Raw genomic sequence first — 21,674 nt, 5'->3', positions numbered from 1 at the left:
GAAAGAATCAAATGTCATGCTAAAAAACTATTTAGCAACCAGCTTACTACCTTAACCACTACTGGCTCTCACAGGATATATCACTTCTCAGTTTAAGAAAAAAAGCAATGAAATCAGATGCAACTTTTAGCATGCATGCATACAACCCACCCCCCGACTCATGAACCAAGCTCCTCAACTGCTGTAAATATTGTCATATTTGTAACATGGTTATTAATTCAATTCATATATGTCGGCAGGAGCTCGCACAGAAAAATCAGTGAGAAGTGACAAAACAAAGATCCATCAAAGAAAGCAAGCTGAAAAACACACTGATGTATGTTTCACAGAAACATGAACCTTAGCAGAGGCAGACAACAGCTCACTTCCAGGATGGGAGAGGGGGAAATCGTAATCTTCAAAAAGCCCTAATACCCCTCTTATGAAAAACATGAGACCGTTTCCAGCTGGCCTCAAGAAAAAATAATCATGGTCCACAAAAGACATTAAGAATCATAATAAGTGCTTGTGGTAATGAAGCTGTACTTGTGCTATATTAGAAGTCACTATCTTGGAAACACACATGGTACATCCAAGATAAAAGAGCCCTTTCTTCAAAGAGAAGCAAAACCGAAGGGAAGAAGGAAGGGTGAAGAAAAAGTCCTCTCCACAGTACATCCCAATGTCATTAATCAGTAACACTGTGTTCAGGATGATTAAAATCTAATACTGTGTAAAGCATCCACATGGTCATCCAAGTATTCTGAAGTCAAACAGTTTAAGATAACAGTTATTTGGCACTCTCTTACAACTTTAATGGAAATATAAATTTAAATTTGTTTTAGAGACATTTTAACAAGTATGGTGCAACTTTTACTATAAGACACTGGGCTTTCTGGGAATGCTGTGCTCCAGCGTCAGCAATGCACAAGCTCATCAACTTGATTATTAAATGTCTTGCATTGATCACGGTAAGAACTATAGGAGGGCAGAATATCTACCCTAGGGTTCAGACTATTCAGGGCATGGGAAGCGATACCTGTTTGATAAGCCCTAAGGTAAACAGATGTTATTGAAACATATTTACTCAGCAGGATAATGAAAGGATGCTGCTTCCATCGCCTCATTTTTTAAAACACACAGCTGCCATATTGCATCTATTTGTTCACACAAATAAACATAGTATTCTGTCCAGTATCAAAGAACGCCCCATATTTCCAAGCTATTTAACCACCTCGATAAGCAGAATTACAAGCCCGTGGCGGGTGCGCAGCCACAGGCAGGAGCACTCGCGTCAAACAGGTGACCAGTGCTGCCCGCCCCCGTCCGTGCCCCGCTCCCCACCTTCTCCCTCCACCAAAACAAAAGCGAAACTGGCTGAGGGCGCAGCCAGCGGATAATGAGCGGCCCCGCCGGAGAGGCCGCACCGCGCCCTCCCCGCGGGGCAAGGGCAGGACCCGGGGCAGGAGGCGGCGGGCGGGCGCTGCCGCACAAACACTGCCGGGGGATGGGGGCCCGGGGCGGGGGGCAGCGGCGGGCCCGGGGCCGGACGGGGGGCAGGGCACCGGGCCGGGCCGGGCGAGGGCGTTACCTGGCGGCCCGGGGCCCGAGTCAGCGACCCCCGCCCGGCCTCCCTCGCTCCTGCCCTCGGCCGCGGTCGCTGCCCCGTTCCGTCCTCACAGCGCTGCCATTACCCAAAGCCTCTCGCGCCCCGCCCTCCGCCGGCGCTGCCACTGCCGGGGTCGGGGCGCGGCCCCGCGGCTCTGCTCGGTGCTGTTGCCGCCGCGCGGCCGCCTCACCCGCGGCGCGGCCGCCCCCGGGTTCTCCCCGCTGGGCTGTCCCCGCGGGCCGCAGGATGAGCCGGGGCCGACGGGTCCCGGCGCTCCGTCACTTTCCGATCGCACCGTCCCCCGCCGGAGCAGTGGGGTTTGGTACAGCCCGCACTGTACGGCGAGCGCGGGCGGCCGCACTTCCCAGCGGCGGGGCGGTCGCCGCGCACGCGTCACTCCGCCTCCATGGCGGGAGCGTTCTCGTCCCGCGCCTTCCCGACATGGAGTCGCGGGGCACGGGAGCTGGAACGGGCCTCTCCCGCGGGCGCGGCGTTCCCGGGCTTCCTGTGAGGAAGTCGCCGTTACCTCAGAAGGTGGAAGTGTCCCCGTCCCGCCGCCGGCTCCAGCAGGGAATTTCCCCAGCTTCCAGGACCCTGCTCCGGTGCGGGACTCCCCGGGCAGCGCCCCGGCCCCGGCTGCCTCGGCAGAACGCCCGCCGTGCCCGTGGGGGCCTCGGCGGAAAGGGGCAACACAAAGTTGTTGGGTGGAAGTAACAAAGTAGAGTCGCTGTGGAGACCAAGTAGCCGGGCGGGCTCACGTGCCCCGGGCGCACGTGCGCGCTGTGGGAGCCCCCGGGACGGCATCGCCCGGCGGACACCGGCCCGGGCCCGGCGCTCGCGGCTGAGCAGAGTGCTCTGGTTTAAAAAACAAAAAAAATTTTAAAAGGGATTCATTTAGAGCACATAGTGCAGCTCTCCGTAAGAGATAATAGTCTTCTGGAAAAACAGGCATTTATTCCTGAAAATTCTCTATTGTTCAAATTACTGAAAACTCGCCTCAAAATAATTGCTTTCCCTGTTTTCAAATCAAGCCCTTGCCCATTTAATTTCCAGTGCTTGCAGCTTTATCATTAAGCCTTAATGCTTTCCTTTGTGTTCTCTTTTAAAATTATTTTTATTAGCTCCTTCTAGACATTTTAAACAGCAATTCAACTTCCTCTGTTTTCACCCTAAAGCCCTTTATTTTTCTATTCTGCTAGTTTAAAGCTTTTCTATTTGCTGTGGGAGGGGGAGGTAGGTTGTAACTTTAAGCTTTTGAGTGCTTGTTATTTTCTGTAAGTGTTGGATTGTATCTGTGGCGCTTTCTCCTTTTTTAAGGACTGAAGGCTCTTTTTTAATGGTAGCGTTAGCCACAGTCTTGTGAGTTAAACTCTTAGAAGTTCAAATATATGCTGGCACAATTTAATAATGCTATTTAACCGTGCTGTGTGAATGTATGAATTGTACAAGATCAGATACCACAAGTTAGACAGCCATTAATGAAAAAATCCTTATCTATACACTACCCAAACATTACACACTACGTATTTTCTACATTTCTGTTATATAAGGAAGTTTAGTCCTAAGTTAACTTTATAAACTGGAAACATAGATACAGGAAAGGAGGTATTTTCAAAACTAATAATTTGGGTTGTTCAGCATGGAAGAATCATGTAGTAATTTTCTGAAATTATTAATATTCACAATAAGCACAGACTTCAATTAGGTACCAAATCCACAACTATTCTGCACACTCTGTTCTACAAGGCTGCAGTTGAGGAAGCACAATTAGGGAGTCACAATTCAGAGGAAGAACATGAATATTTGTTCTGCTTTTATGTAAGGTATTTAAAAACTGTTCTTGGATTTAGAAAATAACAATTTAAATGTGTTTAGGAAATAACAATTCCAGAGAATTACCACCTGGAAACACAGAACAGGGTACTGCAGGAGTCAGATGAGCAAGCTGGGCACGTTACTGTGTGTGTTGCTAAGGTCATCTTGCCACTCCCACAGTGCTGCCTGTGCTTCCAATAGAACAAAGGTTCTCATACAGTCCATTAAGAAATAATTATAATGTATCTGCCAAGAGCAAAACTTGTGCATGTGCACCAATGCTTTATGTGAGTGGATATGTGATTTACAAATCAGTGAGTTCAGTTCAGTGCTAGCTCTGTGGTGGGGCTGCTCCTACCTGCTGAAGCCCAGATGTTGATCATCTGAATTAACTTGCTGTTCAGACATGCCCACACCAGCCAGCAATGAAAGCTGCCATTTGGCAAAGCATGGCCAGTTAGGCTGTCCTCAGCTACCTCAGTCACGTCTTGATGCATTTCTTGGTGACAGCAGATGTGCAGACCTACATTAAATCCTGTTTGACCAAGGCTTGGTGTTGTCTTTCAACAGTTGTAGATAGAGAAGGCATAGATGGGGAACAGATGGAAATTCTGGAACTTTTTGCAGGATAGTCCTATGGAGAAGTCAACTTTTGCCCAGTAAATTCTTACCAGTTCTTTATATATTGTTGATTATATAGTGAGTGACACAGGTTATTTCCTACTACACACATATGCCACCTTAAAACTTTGCCACCACATATACAAATTTATATTTCTTTGATTACATCTGCTATCAAGTCTGCTCACTGTCCTAACCAGTACTGTAGTATTTCCTGAGTTATTTATGTGCATTTGTTTGCTCTTATATGATACTTCTGTTTCTCTGTCTGTTTGCATTAACTTGTTTTCTTTTATCTTATGTAATTAATACTTTTGGAAGGAGCTGTCTATTTTGTTTATGTTGATGCTACATCTGACACTATTATTCTGGTAGAGAACTAGGAATCCCACAGCCCTATGGTAATACAAACACTATATTAAATTTGCCACTATACCACCCACTGTTTTATTTAAAAGCTGGTTTAGACTGCAGTCTGAACTGATACTGAGTATCCACATTCCCCACCACCACCACGCCATTTGCAAATGCCTTTCATGTTACTATCTGCTCTTCTTGTCTTTGACCTAAAATCCTATTTTTAGATTAACATATTCATTAGCCTTTTTGATGGAGAAAATGAGAATATTGACTGGATTATTTATATTATATTCATGTTATATTCAATTTTTACTAGATGAGTTAGTCTGCATTATTGATGCAGCTAATAATACAAATTTTTAATATAATATTTTTCTTCTGAAAAGAAGATAAATGAAAGCAAGACTTGACCTTTATTTCATTATAGCTATTTTAATCTAGACTTTTATTCTGGGTATTTATCTTTCATGTGGTAACGTGCAAAATATATGTATAAACTGAACAAATATTTTGTGATTGCAAAAAATGCGCAGTAGTTAGGTATTATTCTTGTAGATTTTTTTAAGTTTATGAAGAATTTAAAATGTGTGATTATTTAATCTGCTTTAACCCCTTTAATTTTCTTTAAGAAGCAGACGCTCGCTGCACTCCTGGCCACAAGATGGCAGCACGGAATTGAGGTGCTGGAGCTGTGGAGAAGGGGAATGAAGCTGTGAAGAGTACAGAAAATAAATCATGGGAGACTGCAGCAGGGGCAGCTGGAGTATTTGGCTTTGAGGAGTCTCAGGGCAGAACTTATTTCTCTCTATGACTCCTTGAAAGGAGATTGTAGCCATGTGGGGGTCAACCTCTTTTCCCAGGCAACTAGACAGGATGAGAGGAAGTGACCTCAAGCTGTGACTGGAGATGTTCAGGCTGGACATCTGGAAGAATTTCTTCACTCAGAGGGTTGTCAGCCATTGGAATGGGCTGGCCAGGGAGGGGGTGCACTCACCATCCTGAGAGGTGTTCAAGAAACAACTGGATGTGGCACTTAGTCCTATGGTTTATTTGAAAAGGTGGTGTTCAGCCAGAGGTTGGACTCCATGACCTTGGAGGTCTTTTCCAACCTCAATGATTTTATAATCCTATGATTTTATGAGCAGACAGTGTGAGAGGAAGGCAGCTGCTGCTTTTTGTTTGCCAGGCACAATGTTTTGGGGAAAACAGTCATGTAAATCTTGAGTGGTTCTACCACTACACCAAAAATGGTAGATACAGCTCTATGGCATCTGTGTATACAGTATGTATAAATATATACACAGATGGAAGAAAAACACCCAAAACTGGTGACTGCAAAACCCCTAGTGATGATGACTCTCAGGCAACATAACTTAATGTTGAGACAAGGTTGAATTTGCAGAGCTGTTATTTCCAGAAAAAAAAAAAAAAGAATAAGAGAAAATATTATCAGTCTCTACTAAAATAGGATAAATGGGACATGTCTAGTGTCCGTTTCTAACATGTCATTGTCCAAATTAAACTTGGCATCATTCCATTTCCTTGGGTTTTCTTGAAAAATTACTTTATAAAAGTATATATATTTGTCTCTCAAATGATCCAGTAAAACGCATATTTCATACTTAATGGAGATGGAAACCTCCTGTAGTGTGCAAAAGTGCTAGACAAATAGAATGACAAAAACCAGCTCATAAATAAACCAGCTGGCAAAATAGCATCATCAAAGAGATAAATTAGTTGAGCTAGCATTTGATGAAAGATATATCCTTTTCAGAAAAATATGTTTCTTTAGCCATTTATCTGTATCACTGGTAGATTAAGAACTAGCAGTTCTTGACATGAAAGAAATACAGAAGCTCTCTCACATAAACACATTGCAAATAGCCTGACAATCTTCTGTTATACAGAATACCCTTCCATTTAGTTATTTTTCACTTGTACCTCTTCCCTTTATAGCTCCCAGACACCTTTACCTTGCTCCATTTATTCAGCAGCTTTTGCTTTTCATTTTATTTTCTTCATTCTTGCTCTTCACTATAATTTACAACCATTTACCACCAACAAAACAATCTGGTCCCCCATCAAAAACAACCTACAATTGCTAGAAAATCTAGTCTACAGCCATTGTGTAAACCAAATGCAAATTCTTTTTTGTGTATATATTTTCATTGAATATTTTTAATAAATATGAACACTTTGTATGTGTTTGGCTTTTACTGCATTATCTGAATGCTTGATGTCATTCACCTTTGTGTGAGGTAGATCCTCAATGTCCTGTTAGTGCTGGCCACATTCCTGCACTGGCTTACTGTGCCTTACAGGATACATCTTTTTCAAGGCACAGTTGTATGCCAACTGATTGGCATATCCATATTCCTGTGGCATAGTGTATTCACATTCAACTACAAACTGTTTTCTGTGTGCTTCTTTTAACACAGCCTATTCAGAAAACTTTTAAAAGTAAAGTTTTATGTATTCAAATTTTAAATACAATTAAAGCAGTTATTTGGACATTTAATATTCATGCTATAAGTACAAAATAATGCTTTATACAAACCCGGTACTTTTCACCTGAGAAGTTCAATGATCTCTACAAACAGCAATAAATTGTAAATGGTTATGAACAGTGTGAAGTACATGTTACATTCATGTTATGAGGAAGGTGTTATATAAGTAAAGTTCATTGTTCAGTACAGGAAATGAAAATTTCATGTAGTAGATCTAAGTTACCATTTTGTTTTTCTGCTGTAACAGAAATATCATTATTTACATGTCTTGAAGTCACCAGTCAATTCTTTTAACATTTCAGATGCCTTACATTTTTCCTTAGTCAAAATATTATTTTCCCATTATAATAATTTCTCTCATTAAATGAATATGCAACAAATGAGTATGCAGAAATTTATACACTACCAAGTTATTTGTCAGACTACAAGTTTCTCCATTGTTTTGTTTGTTCTGGCTCCAGCATGTGGGGAGGCAACAGTGCTGGAGACCTGACCTAGGACCAGTAGATTAGGAAACAGAGAGTCTGAATCCTGTCAATTCTCCTCGTGACTTACAAACACCATTCCAGGTATCTAACTACCCATTCACAAATCATTTTAGCCATTTGGGTTGTTGTTCAAGCAGTGATTAATAAAGTGATCACAGTCTAGCTGCTAGCGTACTCTGATTTGCTTTGCTATATTTTGGTGCATCAGTAAGTACTTCATGCCAGACAGTAGCATATGACTTGGGATACCTGTTTTGTATTTAGAAACTTAAATTTCTTATTACAAATCCTAAAAAAAAAAAAAAAAAAAAAAAGCAAACAAAATGAACAAAAACGAACCACATTATAACATAGTATTCATCTTTGGAGTGTAAAATATTGTAACACTACTGCAACTTATTATTCAAAATCAAATAATTACAAACCCAAAAAATCAAAGTAATAATAATTTTAAAAATTGACCTAGAATAGTACTTGATAGCCCCTTCACCAATAATAGCATCCAACCCTACCAAATAAAGAAAGCCTATTGTTTACATGACACAAGGCAAAGTAGAGCTAGCTGAGGTACTGCAAAGCCTCACAGCTGTTAGGCCAGGCTTCTCACTAAGCCAGACCTGGGACTCCTCAAGGCTATTCCTTCCTGTGCTTCTGGCTTATGCAACCCACAAAAGTCAAGGTGGTGCCTTAGCACAGCACTAATTTAGGCAGTATTGATTTTCAGAGGTTCCAGTGATAGACAGAAGCAAATAAGAATAAAAGGATCATCAATTTGTTCTTGTACTACTCATACTCAGTTTTATTTCCAATTTGACACAGTTTGGAGAAGGAGAGATTACAAAATATTTACAGTTCTACAGATGTGTAACTATTAAAAAAACCTATATACATTAAAAAATATTTACAAAGCTTTTACTTCTTACAATATTCTTCAATGTTTGCCTTTCTAAGGGTGTGCAATATCTGGGTCTATTTGTGAGCTAATGGAAATCCATATTTGTCTTGCATTGCTAGGAATTTATAAAAGAATAGGTAAAATAAATTATTAGTCTTATATTTTATATTAATTAAAGTGTACCTCTTGCCTAATCTGTTCTCTGTACCAGACTGATTAGGATTCTGTTGCAGCATGCAGATATTGTCTACTTCTGACTTTCATCACATTCACAAAATGAATTGTGAAAACAGTGGCTGTGTGTTGACTGCACTTTCCTGTGACCATGCTGCAAGTTCTGCACTTGTCCCTCTATTTCCTTGCAGGCAATGAAAGAGCAGATGTAGGGTTATACAATGATTGGCTGAAATTGGAGTGGTCCATGAGGAGACCTGTGGGGAAATTATGAATCACTAAGTGTCACTATTATTTCCAATAGCATACCAGTCTATTTTTCTCTCAGTTTTACCTGCATTACCTACAGATGTCTGGATTCTAATTAAAGAGAAATTGACAACTAAGCTAGGTAGCATAACCATTGTGCTATCATTGTTTATGCCAAGACAATCCATGAACTTTTTTACAAGAAAACTAAACAGGTGTTTCATAAGACTAGAACTAAAATTCACAAAATTCTTTCAATCCCCTTAACAAATCTATTTAAAAGATAGCTGTGAGATCCATATGTAGAATCAGTTGCCTGAAAATTACACAGATAGCACTCCTACTGATGTAATGTGCACTGGTGGAATATTTATCTTCTCTGCAAAGAGCACCATGTTTCTTTTTGGTGCCAAATGAACTCCCTGTTCATCTATCACCCCCCTGGTTAAGGTCGTACTTCTCTCTGTGCGAGAGTGCAGTGGATCTGACTTAAGAATTGATCCAGGTTGAAAGAAACTTAATGGCTCTGACCACCAAAGTTAAAAAACAAAACAAAACAAAACAAAACAAACAAAAAACAATGGACATTTCGAGATAAGAGAGAAAAGACAACTCAGGCAGTCATTCTGACGGCAGCAAAGAGCCTGGATTTCAAGTTTGTGTTCTTTCATAAATGATGAAAATCACAACAAATCCTGACTTCTGTGACCTTCTTATGGATTGCTTTTGGTCTCAGCATTTGAAATTAAATGGATTCACATCAGGCATTGATCCTAATTCAAAGAGAACTGTTTCTAGTCTAAGTGAGCACTTTTGTGGCACAGGTCGGTCTGGCCTGAGGTAACCAACACGGTACCGCAGCCCTGCTGCAGTAAGAACACAACACAAGGCCCTTTTCACTCCCTTCCTCTTCCAGCCCACCAACTTCAGAGAGCTGCACCAAGAGCCAAATCGTGATCTTTGTATCACCATGGTCTAAGGCACTCTGGCAGTTCACTTATACCTCTGATACACTTCATTACGAGAGAAGTGGTATAAATAGTAATAAATTCTTAGTTAAACATTTCAAAGCATTTATGGCTTACTTGGAAACTAATAAAAAATAACTGTTTGTCCAAATCCAGGCCCTAAGAGTTCATGGAAATTCTCAGTTTGTTTACAGGTAACTCACTCCAGTGGTTTCCATTATTTAACACTCTCATTTGAAATTTCTTCCTGTTCGTACTAAGACTTTTAACTTCAAAAATATTTTTGAGGTGCTGCTAATATCCTAAGAGCCATTTTTGGCTTTTTGAGTATACAGGGCAAAACTAGAATTTTTTTCCAAAGGTTTCAGCAGAGTAATTCTCAGTAGTTTAACACTTGCCTGTTCATTTGATTATCTTACTATTCTAACAAATATTTTTAATTGACAAGAGAAAACATATCTTTTAATGAATGAGCAAAACGATAATGTATGTAATGGGTGAAATCTTAAAGGAGAATTAATTACAGGAAGAGAAACTCCTATTTAAAAACCCAGAACAGACACATAGTACATATGCAACAAACAAAGGGAGGGAAACAGAACTCAAAACAGGAAGGGGGTATTCGATATTTCAACAAAGGAAATGTAGGATGAAAACTGAAAACTTGCACAAGCAATAATGATAATTGAAGATTCTGTATTTTTTCCACTAGATTGCAATTTAGATAGCTGTGTTAAGTAAGTCCTGTGAAGCAAATGAAAGAACTAAATGCTTAAAGGCAAAACCTTTGCAAATAAATATGATTCATCCCTTATGAAGTCAGAGATAAGAGTTATTTGTTTTTTTTAAAAACACAGGAAATCAATACGCAGGTTTTCTCCATGCCATGAATAAGACTGAGTGTTTGACCTGTGTGGACCTATCACCAATCCTGACACACACATCCTCCAATTCTTCAATCACAATGAGTTATGTGAAATTAACTTCGGTTTTTCATGTTTATTTAGCACACTGAGTAGATTCTCACAGTAAAAAAAAAAAAAAAAATAAAAAAAGAAAAAGAAAAAACCCAAACGATAAAAATGGGTAAATACATGACGTAACTTCAGAATATATGTGCAGTGATGTATACACATCCAATTTAAAAGTTACTGCAGTATAATCCCTTCTAACACTACTTTGTAAAATACTGATCAGCAATAAGACATACGATGTGCAAACACCCATAGTAACAAAGTTTATGGCTTACGCATTTATTGCATTTAACGTTATTAACCCTGAGCCGGCGGGCCCTGCGCTTCCGGCAAAGGGCGCGCTCACACCTACAGCACAAACCCGACGTGACTCAGGACATTTGGACGTAATGCCGTGGCAGTGAGCGGGGCAACACGCACGTCGCTCCCGCTTGTTGCCTCTTGGCAATTTCTGATTTACTCAGCCAAATAAATGTAAAATACTATGTCATACCATGAATGACTGATGTAAGGAACGTGCTTTTACGAAGCAGAATTACAAAACAACCGGCGGGCAGCACCTCGGCGGGGCGGCCTCTGGGCAGGTTTCCGTGTCCCTCAGGGCTCCGGCACCGCCCAAGGGACAACCGGGGGTTGTGCCGCGTCCCTTCCCTAGGTCAGCGCGGGGACGGCCGGGGTTGGACCATGCGGGGGCGCCCAGCCAACCGCCCTTATCGGCGGGGCCCGGCCGGCGCGGCGAGCGGCCGGCACCGCCCCGCTATCGCACGCCCGGAGCGCGGCTCGGGGAGCGCGGCGGCCGGCACCGCCGCCCGCGCGCGGCTCCGCCTCCCGCCGCGGCCGCTGGCGCTGGGAGGCCCCACAGACGCCATTTCCTCGGCGCCCCCGCGGCGGCGCGGCTGCATCAGCGCTGACGTGAGACCGACGTGCGGCTCCGCCCGGCCCGGTCCCCCCCACCCCCTGTGACGGGGGCAGCACGTACAGGGCGGCGGGTGAGTGCGGGAGGGGGCGGGGACACGTGTGCGCGCAGCCCGACCCCCCGCGGGCCGGGAGCGGGGCAGCGCGGAGGGCAGCGGGCGGCGCGGCGGGCAGGGCCGGCAAGGGCAGGGCAGGCGGGGGGCGCTGTGCCGCGCTCGGCTCAGCCCCGCCGCGGGAGCGCGCGGTAGGCGGTGGGGGCGCGTCCCCGTCGGCAGCCGAGAGCGCGCTGCGCTCAGGGACGGCCGCGCAGAGCCCGCACGGCGCTGTGAGGCGGCCCCGAGGCGGCTGCGCGTCCCGGGAATTCCGGAAGGGTTGCGCGGAGCGCCGGCTCCGCTGCCGCCCGGGAGCCACGGCGTTCGCCGGGCTCTAGCAGGCGGTGGCTCCAGCGCTTGCTCGGGGCACCGGCTCGGCTCGCCCGGCGATGCGGCTCGGAGCGGGGGCAGCGCCTGCCCGCTGCGGGCAGAGCGCCCCGGACGGCCCGTTCTGGGGTTTCCGCGGGGATGCCCCGGCCGAGGGGAGCGGGGGTGCCCGGTGGCGTTTGCCCCTCAGTCCGTTACTCCCGGTTATAACCTTGCCCACAGGGCTTTCGGAGCTGGGTCAGAACAAGTGGGAAGGGATCACAGGGGGCTTCGTGAGTCCGAAGTCTTGCTTGAAACTTTTGTCTGCATCCCCCGCTGCTGTGATAGCATCATTTTTGGTGCTGAGTGCAACCGCGTGTTAAGTGATGCCGCGGGGACTGATGGTGATTGATCCTCTGGCCTGCCCAGGGGCTGGTCGGGTCCCTCTGAAGGAGCCGCGTGTGCGCTCGCAGCCGCTGCAGTGTCTGCATTGTTGGGGTGGCAGGTGCCGGGTGGCCAGGTAGCATTGCCTGTGCTCAGAGTAGTGGCACGTTGGGGTTTTAAGTGTTTGGGGTTTAGGGTTTAGCTGAGGTGTTCAGAGAAGAAAATAGGGAAATAAAAGTGTAGGAGACACAAGAATCTTAGTGATGGTGGTACTGGAAACGGAAAGTTTACACTGTCAGAATCGGGTCTGTTGTACTGTTGTGCATTTTACTTGACTGAATTCTATGATCCCCTTATCAGCTGGTGTCCTTCATGCCACCAGGGTGGTAACACAGTTATTACAGAGCTGATAGAAAACACAATGTCTGAAAGAAGTGTATTCTGAGAGTTTCCACACTCACTGTGGGGTCATCAATAAATGCAAAACAGGTGTTTGTAAATTCACATTCTCGCTTTCTAGTAACTCCCCTGTGAATAGGAACCTTCAAAGAGATTTGGAGCAAGGGCTGAAACATATTTTTTAGCCCCTTATGATTGATTTCCTGTATATCAAACTACATTTGTAAGTGGTCCCTCATGTATAAAGGATGGTTGAAATAAAAAAGTTGTTTTTAAAAATGTCTCTGGGTATTTATTTAGGCAGTCACACACTTCCAGTTATGCAAAATACTATAGCAGTCTGCTTTTGCAGTGTAATTTCATCAATAGGCATTAAATATTATGTTGATATGCAGTGATGTAAAACAAACAGCAGTACTGGGGGGAGTGAAAGGATTTCTTGTGTTCTTTATTGCAAAAGAACATGTCTTGTTAGGGATGCTATCCTTCATCTCTTACCTATGGGCAAAAATATAAAGAATTAACACCTTTAGCTGTAAATTGCTTTGAATTTTCTAGGAAAGATTTTCTGTTTTCCTCTAGCTGATTCCATCTGTCAGATTTCTCCTGTCAGGGGTGGTTCATCTGATCGCAGTTGAAGAAGCTTTTGATGTGCGCTCTATGCATAATCTTAATCAGTGATTATCTGCTACTGATCACTGACCTGCTGTCCATTAGTCTCAGTGACTACAGTAAACGTGTGCTTATATATACTGGAATGTTGCAAGTTTGAAAACAGTTAAACTTGCTGCCAGATCCTGAATATCTCTTTGCAATGTTGTAGGAAGAAGCAGGTATCTTTGCTTCATTACGGAAAACCATTCTTGTCCCCTTTTTGTGTGTGTGCAGAGGTGTAACTTGTTTATTAATTTAAAAATACAGACTAGTATTTAAAATTATTGTTCAGTCTTTGTAAGTAAGATAAAAATATAAGAAAAAGATGTATTAATAATGAGTATAAGACTAAAACTTGTATGTAATTCGTAATACAATGAAGAAAAACATAATGTAATTTTAAACAGGACCCAAGGTCACTTACTTTAAACTATTTGCTTAGTATTCCTTTCAAAATAGAAGGAAGGTTATGTAAACTTTTAAGTGTGATGTGTACTGCTACTGATAGGCTTTTATAAAGGATTTTAAGGGTTTGGTGGAAAATTCTGTTTTTCTTTCTTGGAAACTTAATAGCAATGAATATTTTACAATTTGCTTGCAATGCAGACTGTTTGAGTGTGATATGTGTGGAAACTGTTTTCTGAATTGGATTAGTAACAGTTTCATTCCACAGTCTGTATTGCTGATGTTTTAGAAAAAGCATAGATACAGTATTGCTCAGTATTTTTTCTTTGTATGTATTAAAAAGTTTGATGTATTCATGTTGATGTGATGTGTAGTACAGGAAATAAAACCCCTGTACAATTCAGGTTATAAAAGCGCTCTGAAGACAGTGACAACCTAGCCTGAAACTCAGGAGTTCCTTGGCGTGCCCGGTTTGTGCTGTGCACAAGCCCACATGAACTGGCACAGCTCAGTGTGACTGTGCCACCGCTGACCCTGTGGGCTCAAATGACTTCAGCTGACCTGCTCCTGCCAGCTCCGTGATCCCATGGTTGTGTCTATCCGTCCTAATCTTGTAACCTGTCTGAATTGTGATACTAATATGCTAGTTTGTCTTAAGTCATCGTTCTCACTGAAGTTTTATGCCAAGGTAGCTCATGTATCTTTTAAAATTACTCATATACTTCATATATTTTATTTTTTTTTAGGCTGTGATTGGATCTTTATATTTGGATGTTGTTTTAAGTCAAGTCACTATTTGATCACAGAGGTTGTCAAAAAGAAGCAGGTTTGAGCTTATCTAGGAAAAGTATTTTGTTATGTTTCAGAGTAGTGACTGCATTTTATGGCAGTCAAATTTTCAGACTTTACTTCACCCTGCTAAATATTTCAATTAAGCAATCATTTGTATTGAGAGTCAGAATATACACAATTATAGAGGGAAAATCTATATAACTTCTGGAGTTTTCCAAGTATATCATAAATCTCAATTATGTTTGTCGCTCCACTGACATGTGTTGTTCTTGCTGTTGTTTTTCTAATTAAAGATCAATAATCAAAAATACACCCCTTTCTCTGTACTGCATTTTGCAAAAATGAGAAATAACTTTGTTAGATTTTCTGCTGCACTGATGCTCTTTTTGTAGCTTTTTGCTAATTTAGTGCAGCACTACAAATGAAAGGTCTTGGGGAGAAAAATCCTGATAAAGTAGTAGAAGTAAATGCATTTTCATACTGTTCTGCAATCAGTGAGAAATTAAGCTAAAAATCAGGAACTAAATTTTTTCCAAGATTAAAAATTACACTTTCTGGGTAAAATTTCTATGAAATGCATTCAGTAGGAATAAAAGTACTTGGGTTTTCTGTTGTTTGTTTTTGGTTTTTTGTGGTTTTTTTTCAACAGTAGGTTTTCTGTGACAGATGGCTCTGGATACAAAAATACTTCAGGGCCTTCATAAAGTGAATTGATTCTGACTGCATTCCCATCTTTAGGAAGAGATTACAATGAATGTGTTGCCAGTACCTAGGCATTATTTCTTCTTCCTTGGTGTATGAGCTCTTCTGAAGCCTATTCTTACAAGAACCACATAGACCTTTCATATTTGAGACTTTATGGGTGGCTCTAGTTTACAAAGGAATAACTTATTTTCCCTTCTTTATTATTATATTGCACATGTATAAAACCAGAATATTTTAATTAGGTAACATCTTCTTATAGAAAATTATGGTGAAAAGCTTGGTGAAAACATTTTCCCCAGGGCTGTTACACTTTGGTGAATTTCAGTGGATATTTAATTAATTTTTATCTAAACAAAAAGGTAATTAGTGGTAACTACAAGAGAAAAATGTAGAAAGATTTTAGGTTTAAAATAGCTCCCTATGATTGTAATCTGAATTGATACTGGCATAGGGCATGTAATTTCTCTGAGCAGAAATATTCATGTCAATCTATAAAATGTTGAATTGTTTTGCAACTTTGCTACAACTAGCTATAGTACTGTTAAGTCTGGTCAGTAGAGTACCATTCGAGGCATATAAGCTAGAAATATGCTTTGACTGGGTATCTTTCCATATTTTCATGCCTTTACTTTGGGCAAAATTTTGATTTAAAAAAAACCTAATAAAAATTATTCTCTTCAAAGATTGTGGAATGTTCTGTAAAATACTGCCACAAAAGGAGTTTGGTTTACATTTAATTTGATTTAATGTAGTTAACTTATAAGAGGGTCTTAATTCCAAAGCCTCAGAGTCAGGTAGGTAGCAGTCCTTGCCTGCCTCTTGCATCTCTCTGTGCAAGTCCTGAGAAGAAGCCAAAGTAACTCTTAGCCGGTTGAAATAATTGAACTTTGGCCTCAGTCAGGCTTGTCATCCCCTAGTTACAGAAACTGAACCTGGGGAACCGAGATTTGCTGCCTCTTACATCTCTCAACTAATATCATGTCTTCTTTTTGAGGCTGTCAGTGGTTGTGTAAGTAGGGTGTAGGTGGGAGCGTGCCTGCAGGGCGCCCTGCCTGCCTCTACCTGACCCTATCCTGTCTCTGTTCTGTTTGTAAACTGACCTGTTGCCATGGCAATGTTTGACATCACCTGTTCAATGTTGCACCTTCAGTGCAGGGTTTGGTAGGAGAGAAAGGGAGCCGAAGAGATCCAAGCTCTTGTTTTAAAACTCACACCTTCCGTTATGACTAAGTGTGCCAAGAAATATCGAAAAGGAGCTGTCAGGTAATTGCATTTTTATATAGCAGATACGTAGCAGATTGGGAGGTTTTCTTTATGAAGTTTAAACTCTTAGTTTAAATTGAGGGGTCAGCAAGTTCTTAGTTTTCAATGAAATCTATCCTACTTTTAAACCTGTAAAGTGAGAAGAATTGTTGTGGCTCTTGAGCCATGAGTAGTTTACAGACAACTCAAGTGTAGATGCCAGCAGGGAACAGGCATCTTGGAAGGTTCAACAGGGCTGTAGCAGCCCATGAGGCTGAAGGGACCTTCTGTGGGCAGCATTGCCAGCATTGCATGGGACCCTGGGACTCTGCTTGTCCCTCCGTGAGAACTATCTCCAGAACTGCCCCTCCCTGCAGTTTTCCAGAATACTTGTTTTAGAGCTCCTGGCTATATGAGCAAATATTTTAGTACAGGGGAATGAAGAAAGAACTTCATTTTGACAGAAACATATTTATTTTCTGTCTGCTCCAAATGGAAAATAGTTTGGAATTACTCTCCCTAGCTGCCTGATACACCTCCCTGTACTGAGTTATTTAAATATGTATGTACTTACTTTTAGACTGATGACCATGGAAATGGTTGAACAGGATGACAATGCAGTGGATTCTCTGACAGAGAGAAGTGCTGGTCACCTTCAGAATCAGCCAGGCCAGAATCAGATTTCCTCAGGATCTGAGGTAAGTTAGAATGTGGAAAGATGAAAAGAATGAATGAAGTGATATTCAGAGCTGCTATCATTTTTAGACTATCAATTTTTATGGTATTCTCATATTTTATAAGTCTTGGTATTAAATAGGAAAAAATATAGCATAGGTATACTGGAAAATATGCCTTCAGTAGTTAACAAAGGACTAATATAACGTCAGGTCTGTTAAAAGGTAACATTTTTAGGAGCCCTTTCAGACAAGAGTGATCAGTAGACAAAGGGGTTTTTTCCTTTCACTCTCACAAGGTGATTGTTATAGAGATGGGATACAGTCTTAAAGAATTCAGGTGGCTACAAGATCAAACATATCTAAACCATTTGTGTATCTTGAAGATGTGTTGTATTAAAAAAAATGGAAACATGAATAAAAATAGCCATGGTTGTCTCCTCGTTCCAGTTTTTGTATTTTATTTAATTGCAAGTACATTTTTAATGTGTGCTTGTTTTGTTTCATCCCTGTGTATCCAATGACAGTGTCTGGACTTCTAAAAGCATACTTTACATGTTTTCTGTGGATTATTGTTTGGTTGTTAATGGATAGAAGATTATATAGCTACAATTCTCAAACATTAAAAATATGTACTATTATATTCAGCATTTGAGAGAAATAGTGTTCCTTAAGATTTATAGCTTCAGAAAAGTGTATGGACCACTAAAAAGGATCTTCAAAAGCTATTTGTTAAATAACAAAACTGATTTTAAAAAAGTCTTACCAAATTTTTTCATCATTGGAGGTTTGAAGTTATTTGCTAAGATTTGATGCCATGTATTTGTTATGTTAGAGACTTGATTCACGTTATAGATACATTTTAAAAACTGAAAGCAGCTGCTCTTGTCAGATCTTCAGACACAAAGTAGACCACAAGATATTTATCAACCTTTTTTTGTTGGTTTTGATGCATGCAGCACTGGGAATATTGCTTTTTCAGTTTTTTCTTTTTTTCTTTAAGAATTTTATTTTGTTTGCTCTGTTGATGTCATGCCCTCATTTCTTCTTTTGTAGTTCTGTTCAAATTTTCATAGGATGATTGATGTGTAAAATATATTGGCTTGTGCAGTAGTCTCTGGAGAAGACATCTGTGAATTCTGTCACTTGGGATTTTTAATGTTGATTCAGAGACAAAGGTGTCCCTAACACTGTAGGAGAGTTTTTGCACTCCTGTATTGTGCCATGTATAACACTTTTTGTGTTTGTCTGCATTTAATGCTTGAGTACTGTGTGTGAATGTTCAGCTGTATGGGGTATGGGTCCCATACCTTCCAGTTAAAATGAGTAACTCTGAAGTATTGATGAATCTCCTGCAATTAACACCGAACCAAAACGTACTTCAGTTTGAGGGCTGCGTGTAACAGTCTGGAGTGGAGTCCCTGGTTTTGGTCCGATGGCCCAGAGAGCTGTCCTGGAGCTGTTGGAGCTGCCATCCCTCTCCTGGGCTCCCAGACAAGCAGGGTTGGAGCTGCCATCCCTCTCCTGGGCTCCCAGACAAGCAGGGTTGGAGCTGCCATCCCTCTCCTGGGCTCCCAGACAAGCGGGGCTGGTGCTGCTGTCCCTCTCCTGGGCTCCGGGCCTGTGCCCATCTCCTCAGCCGCTGGCTCCTGGGGCCTGCAGCCCTCGCACGCCCTCAGTGCCTTCAGGCTGCGCTGCCACAGCATTTGTTGTGGTGGAGCTGCCCAGGCATTTGTTGTGGTGGAACTGCCCAGGCAGAGCACTTCGTGCTGACAGGCCTTTTGAGACGCTCCTTTGGCTTAAGATGAGTAGGATTTTCTTAGCCTGTGTGCCTACGTGGCTGGCTTGGAAGGTGAGGCGCTTTGTCATGGAGAGTTGGGCCTGGGTGTTGAGGGGTTAAAGCTCTCTGGAGGCCCCTGTATGGGACATCTGACTGGTTTTGTGGTGGTCCAGATGGGAAGTTTGTGTGTTTCTGAGGAATTCATGGCTGTGCCTGTGTATTTTGACTATTGCAGAGAATCACAGATCCCTTCTTTCGCTTTGGCCTGTGGAGGAGTGCAGTTAAGAGAGGTCAACTACTACAAGTGACTGAGGCATTTTGTGCCAACTTCCACTCCTCCCTCCTAATAATTTTGTTGCAAATATGCAGAAATAGTAGCAAAGAATGACTTGATTCTTACTGGGAGTAAGAAAAATGCCTGATCACTGAAACTGAGGGCTCCTTTTCAAATATCTCCAAGGGAGTGGGGAGATGGAAGCTTTGTTTGTGTTTTTTCTAACAAAATATTTGTTCAGCCTTGGTTTTGGTCAGTCAGAAGTAAAACATTTTAATACACTGTCTTTTAATTTGTGGTTTTCTGTGTATTATCAAATAATTGTAGAAGGGTCAAGCTTGGGAGGAACCTTTTAAGATTGTCTAGTCTGCCCTGCCTGTGCAAGCAGTGTCAGGAGAGCTGTGTCTGCCTGGGATGTAAATATCTCCAAGGATGGAGTCTCTAGAACCTCTCTGGGCATCTGTACCAACAGGAGACTGCCCTTCCAGTAATACAGGTGGAGTTTTTATGTCCAGATGGAATGTAATGGTTTTTAATGTGTTTGATATTTAATTGAATTATATGGCCAGGGAGTGACTAGAAAAATGCTGAGGGATACAACTACATAGGAGGTGTGCACTTTTTTTTTCCTCCTTCTTTGGAGGGCAGCTGACTTATTTTCCTCTCCTCTATAGGCTTTTTAAAGAAATACGTGCCGTTTAGTTTTAAAAGGATGGACCAGGTGCTTCACAGGGCAGGGATTGTTTTGTGCTGAAGCATTTTTAATGTCTCCCCTGTTGGGAGAGAGAGGAGACATAAAGAATGTATGGGCTGGAGCACTATGGTGTGATGGGACAACCTCCAATGCTAAGAAGGACCTATTATACATTATTTGTAGAGGACAAAATAGTGTTTGCATTTTTTTCTTAGCTTGTATCATAGATAGTGCTGTATTCTCCTGCAATTTTTTGCTGCTGAAAGTAAAATTATTTTTTCTACTAAAGCAAAAATGAGTAAATTTGAAACCAGCAAGGGACAAACCATTTTGTCCATTAAATGGTTATTTTTTTTAAATAAAATGTCCTACTATAGAATCAGTTTATAGTTGCATTTCTTGCATCTGTCACTGTTAGCCAGTTGATTAATTGACATGGTAATGTTTTTGTGATCCAGATGCCAGAATAAATAGGTAAGAATTGGTAGGTGTCTTTAGAAGCTGTTGGAGATGTGCCGACACCTGTGCAAAAGCTTGATGTCTTTGAGGGAAGAGCAGAGGTGTGAGATGGAAAATTTCTCAACCTGTTTTGAGATGAGCTCCATGGGGTGTCTGACACGCACAGATCATCTGTTGCTATGTATAGAGCTGTACTTTTAAAGTAGTTAACTTGTATTGGAATATTCTGATAGTGTTGATGGTAGTCAAACTTACATCTTGGAAGTTTTAAATCTGCAATAGTATTCAAAGAGAAATTAGATGTTCCTTTTGCAAGATTTCTAGAAGCCGTACTGCATTCTGTGTTGCTCTGTGCTCAGCTATACTAAAGATAACTGTAACAATGTAAGATCAATGTACTTTAGCCCTTCTCAGGTTTGATAAAAACACTTTCAGTTGTGTTTTCTTTTTTTCTTTAATCCTACATCTTGATGGGTTCCTCTTTGATTCACTTTTTGTTAACCTTGTCATGCTGTCTATCAGTAGGGCTGTCTGCTGACCTTGTCTGAGATACCATCTGCTGACCTCTTGGTGCTGGCCTGAATTAGGCGTATGTCAGGATTTGCAATGTGAGAACTGCTATCAGAGAGCATAGGGAGGCTTTCAGGGAGATTTTCAGAGCCTGGAGTGCATAGCTGTTGCAAGCTGGGACTGTTCAAGTTTAGCACTTTGGGGGGGTTGTCCTTGTGGGCTCTTGATATCAAACTGTTAAATCTTACTCCCTAGAGATTGAGAGCTATGGGAGTTTGCTAGGCTATTTTAAGTAAAGGCTCTAAAACCAGCCTGCCAAATGCAAATGCTGGCCATTTAGTAAAGTTGATGTGAGAGGATTATAACCGTGCAGCTGTGTCACCATTTTGTGCTTCCTGGAAGGGTATGGTGGCACCAAATGTCTGGAGTCAGCCTAATCTTATTTTCCTTAAAAGTAGATGCTGCTATTTTGGCAGTGGCTTTGGAATTGATCAAAACATCTGTTTCCAGCTTTTTCTCATAGAGGCTACTCGGTGTCCAAGTGGGACAGGTCCTTTGATCCTTTTTTAGGTGAATCCAGTGTGCATTTGCCTTGACTTTTCCTTTTCTAGAATTGCTTTTCACTTTACTTCTAGAATCCTTGTAGTATTTAGAGTCTAAGCAGGGGCAGAAATCAGATGGGCCTGTGTCCTGAATTCTTTATTTTGCAGTGTTGAAGGTATGAGGGGAGGAATGTGAAGGTAACCTCTC

General features: G+C 41.9%; 2 protein-coding genes across 9 annotated transcripts in view; one reads left to right on the top strand and one right to left on the bottom strand.

Annotated features, from left to right (window-relative positions):
* Nucleotides 1–2,335, bottom strand: part of CUL2 (cullin 2) — a 40,475-nt gene extending 38,140 nt beyond the window's left edge. The window contains exon 1 of one of the 4 annotated variants that reach the window (XM_041487846.1): nt 2,115–2,335. The gene's annotated coding sequence lies outside the window, so the exon portion shown is untranslated. Of the gene's footprint in view, nt 1–1,570; nt 1,915–2,114 lie in introns of those variants that run through there. The other 3 variants (XM_041487857.1, XM_041487826.1, XM_041487837.1) reach the window with 3 other exon arrangements.
* A 9,105-nt stretch (nt 2,336–11,440) lies between these two features.
* The window catches only part of CREM (cAMP responsive element modulator), a 36,296-nt gene continuing 26,062 nt past the window's right edge, over nt 11,441–21,674 (top strand). For 2 of the 5 annotated variants that reach the window (XM_041487293.1, XM_041487284.1), the window contains exons 1-2: nt 11,441–11,628; nt 17,114–17,231. In XM_041487293.1, the coding sequence (XP_041343227.1) occupies nt 17,118–17,231 (114 nt within the window). In that variant the 5' untranslated portion in view covers nt 11,441–11,628; nt 17,114–17,117. The remainder of the gene's footprint in view (nt 11,629–17,113; nt 17,232–21,674) is intronic. The other 3 variants (XM_041487266.1, XM_041487257.1, XM_041487276.1) reach the window with 3 other exon arrangements.

Source organism: Pyrgilauda ruficollis, unplaced genomic scaffold (assembly GCF_017590135.1).
Source record: "Pyrgilauda ruficollis isolate IOZ18807 unplaced genomic scaffold, ASM1759013v1 scaffold12, whole genome shotgun sequence".
Classification (NCBI taxonomy): Eukaryota; Metazoa; Chordata; class Aves; order Passeriformes; family Passeridae; genus Pyrgilauda; species Pyrgilauda ruficollis.
This window is presented reverse-complemented; position numbering and strand designations above follow the sequence as displayed.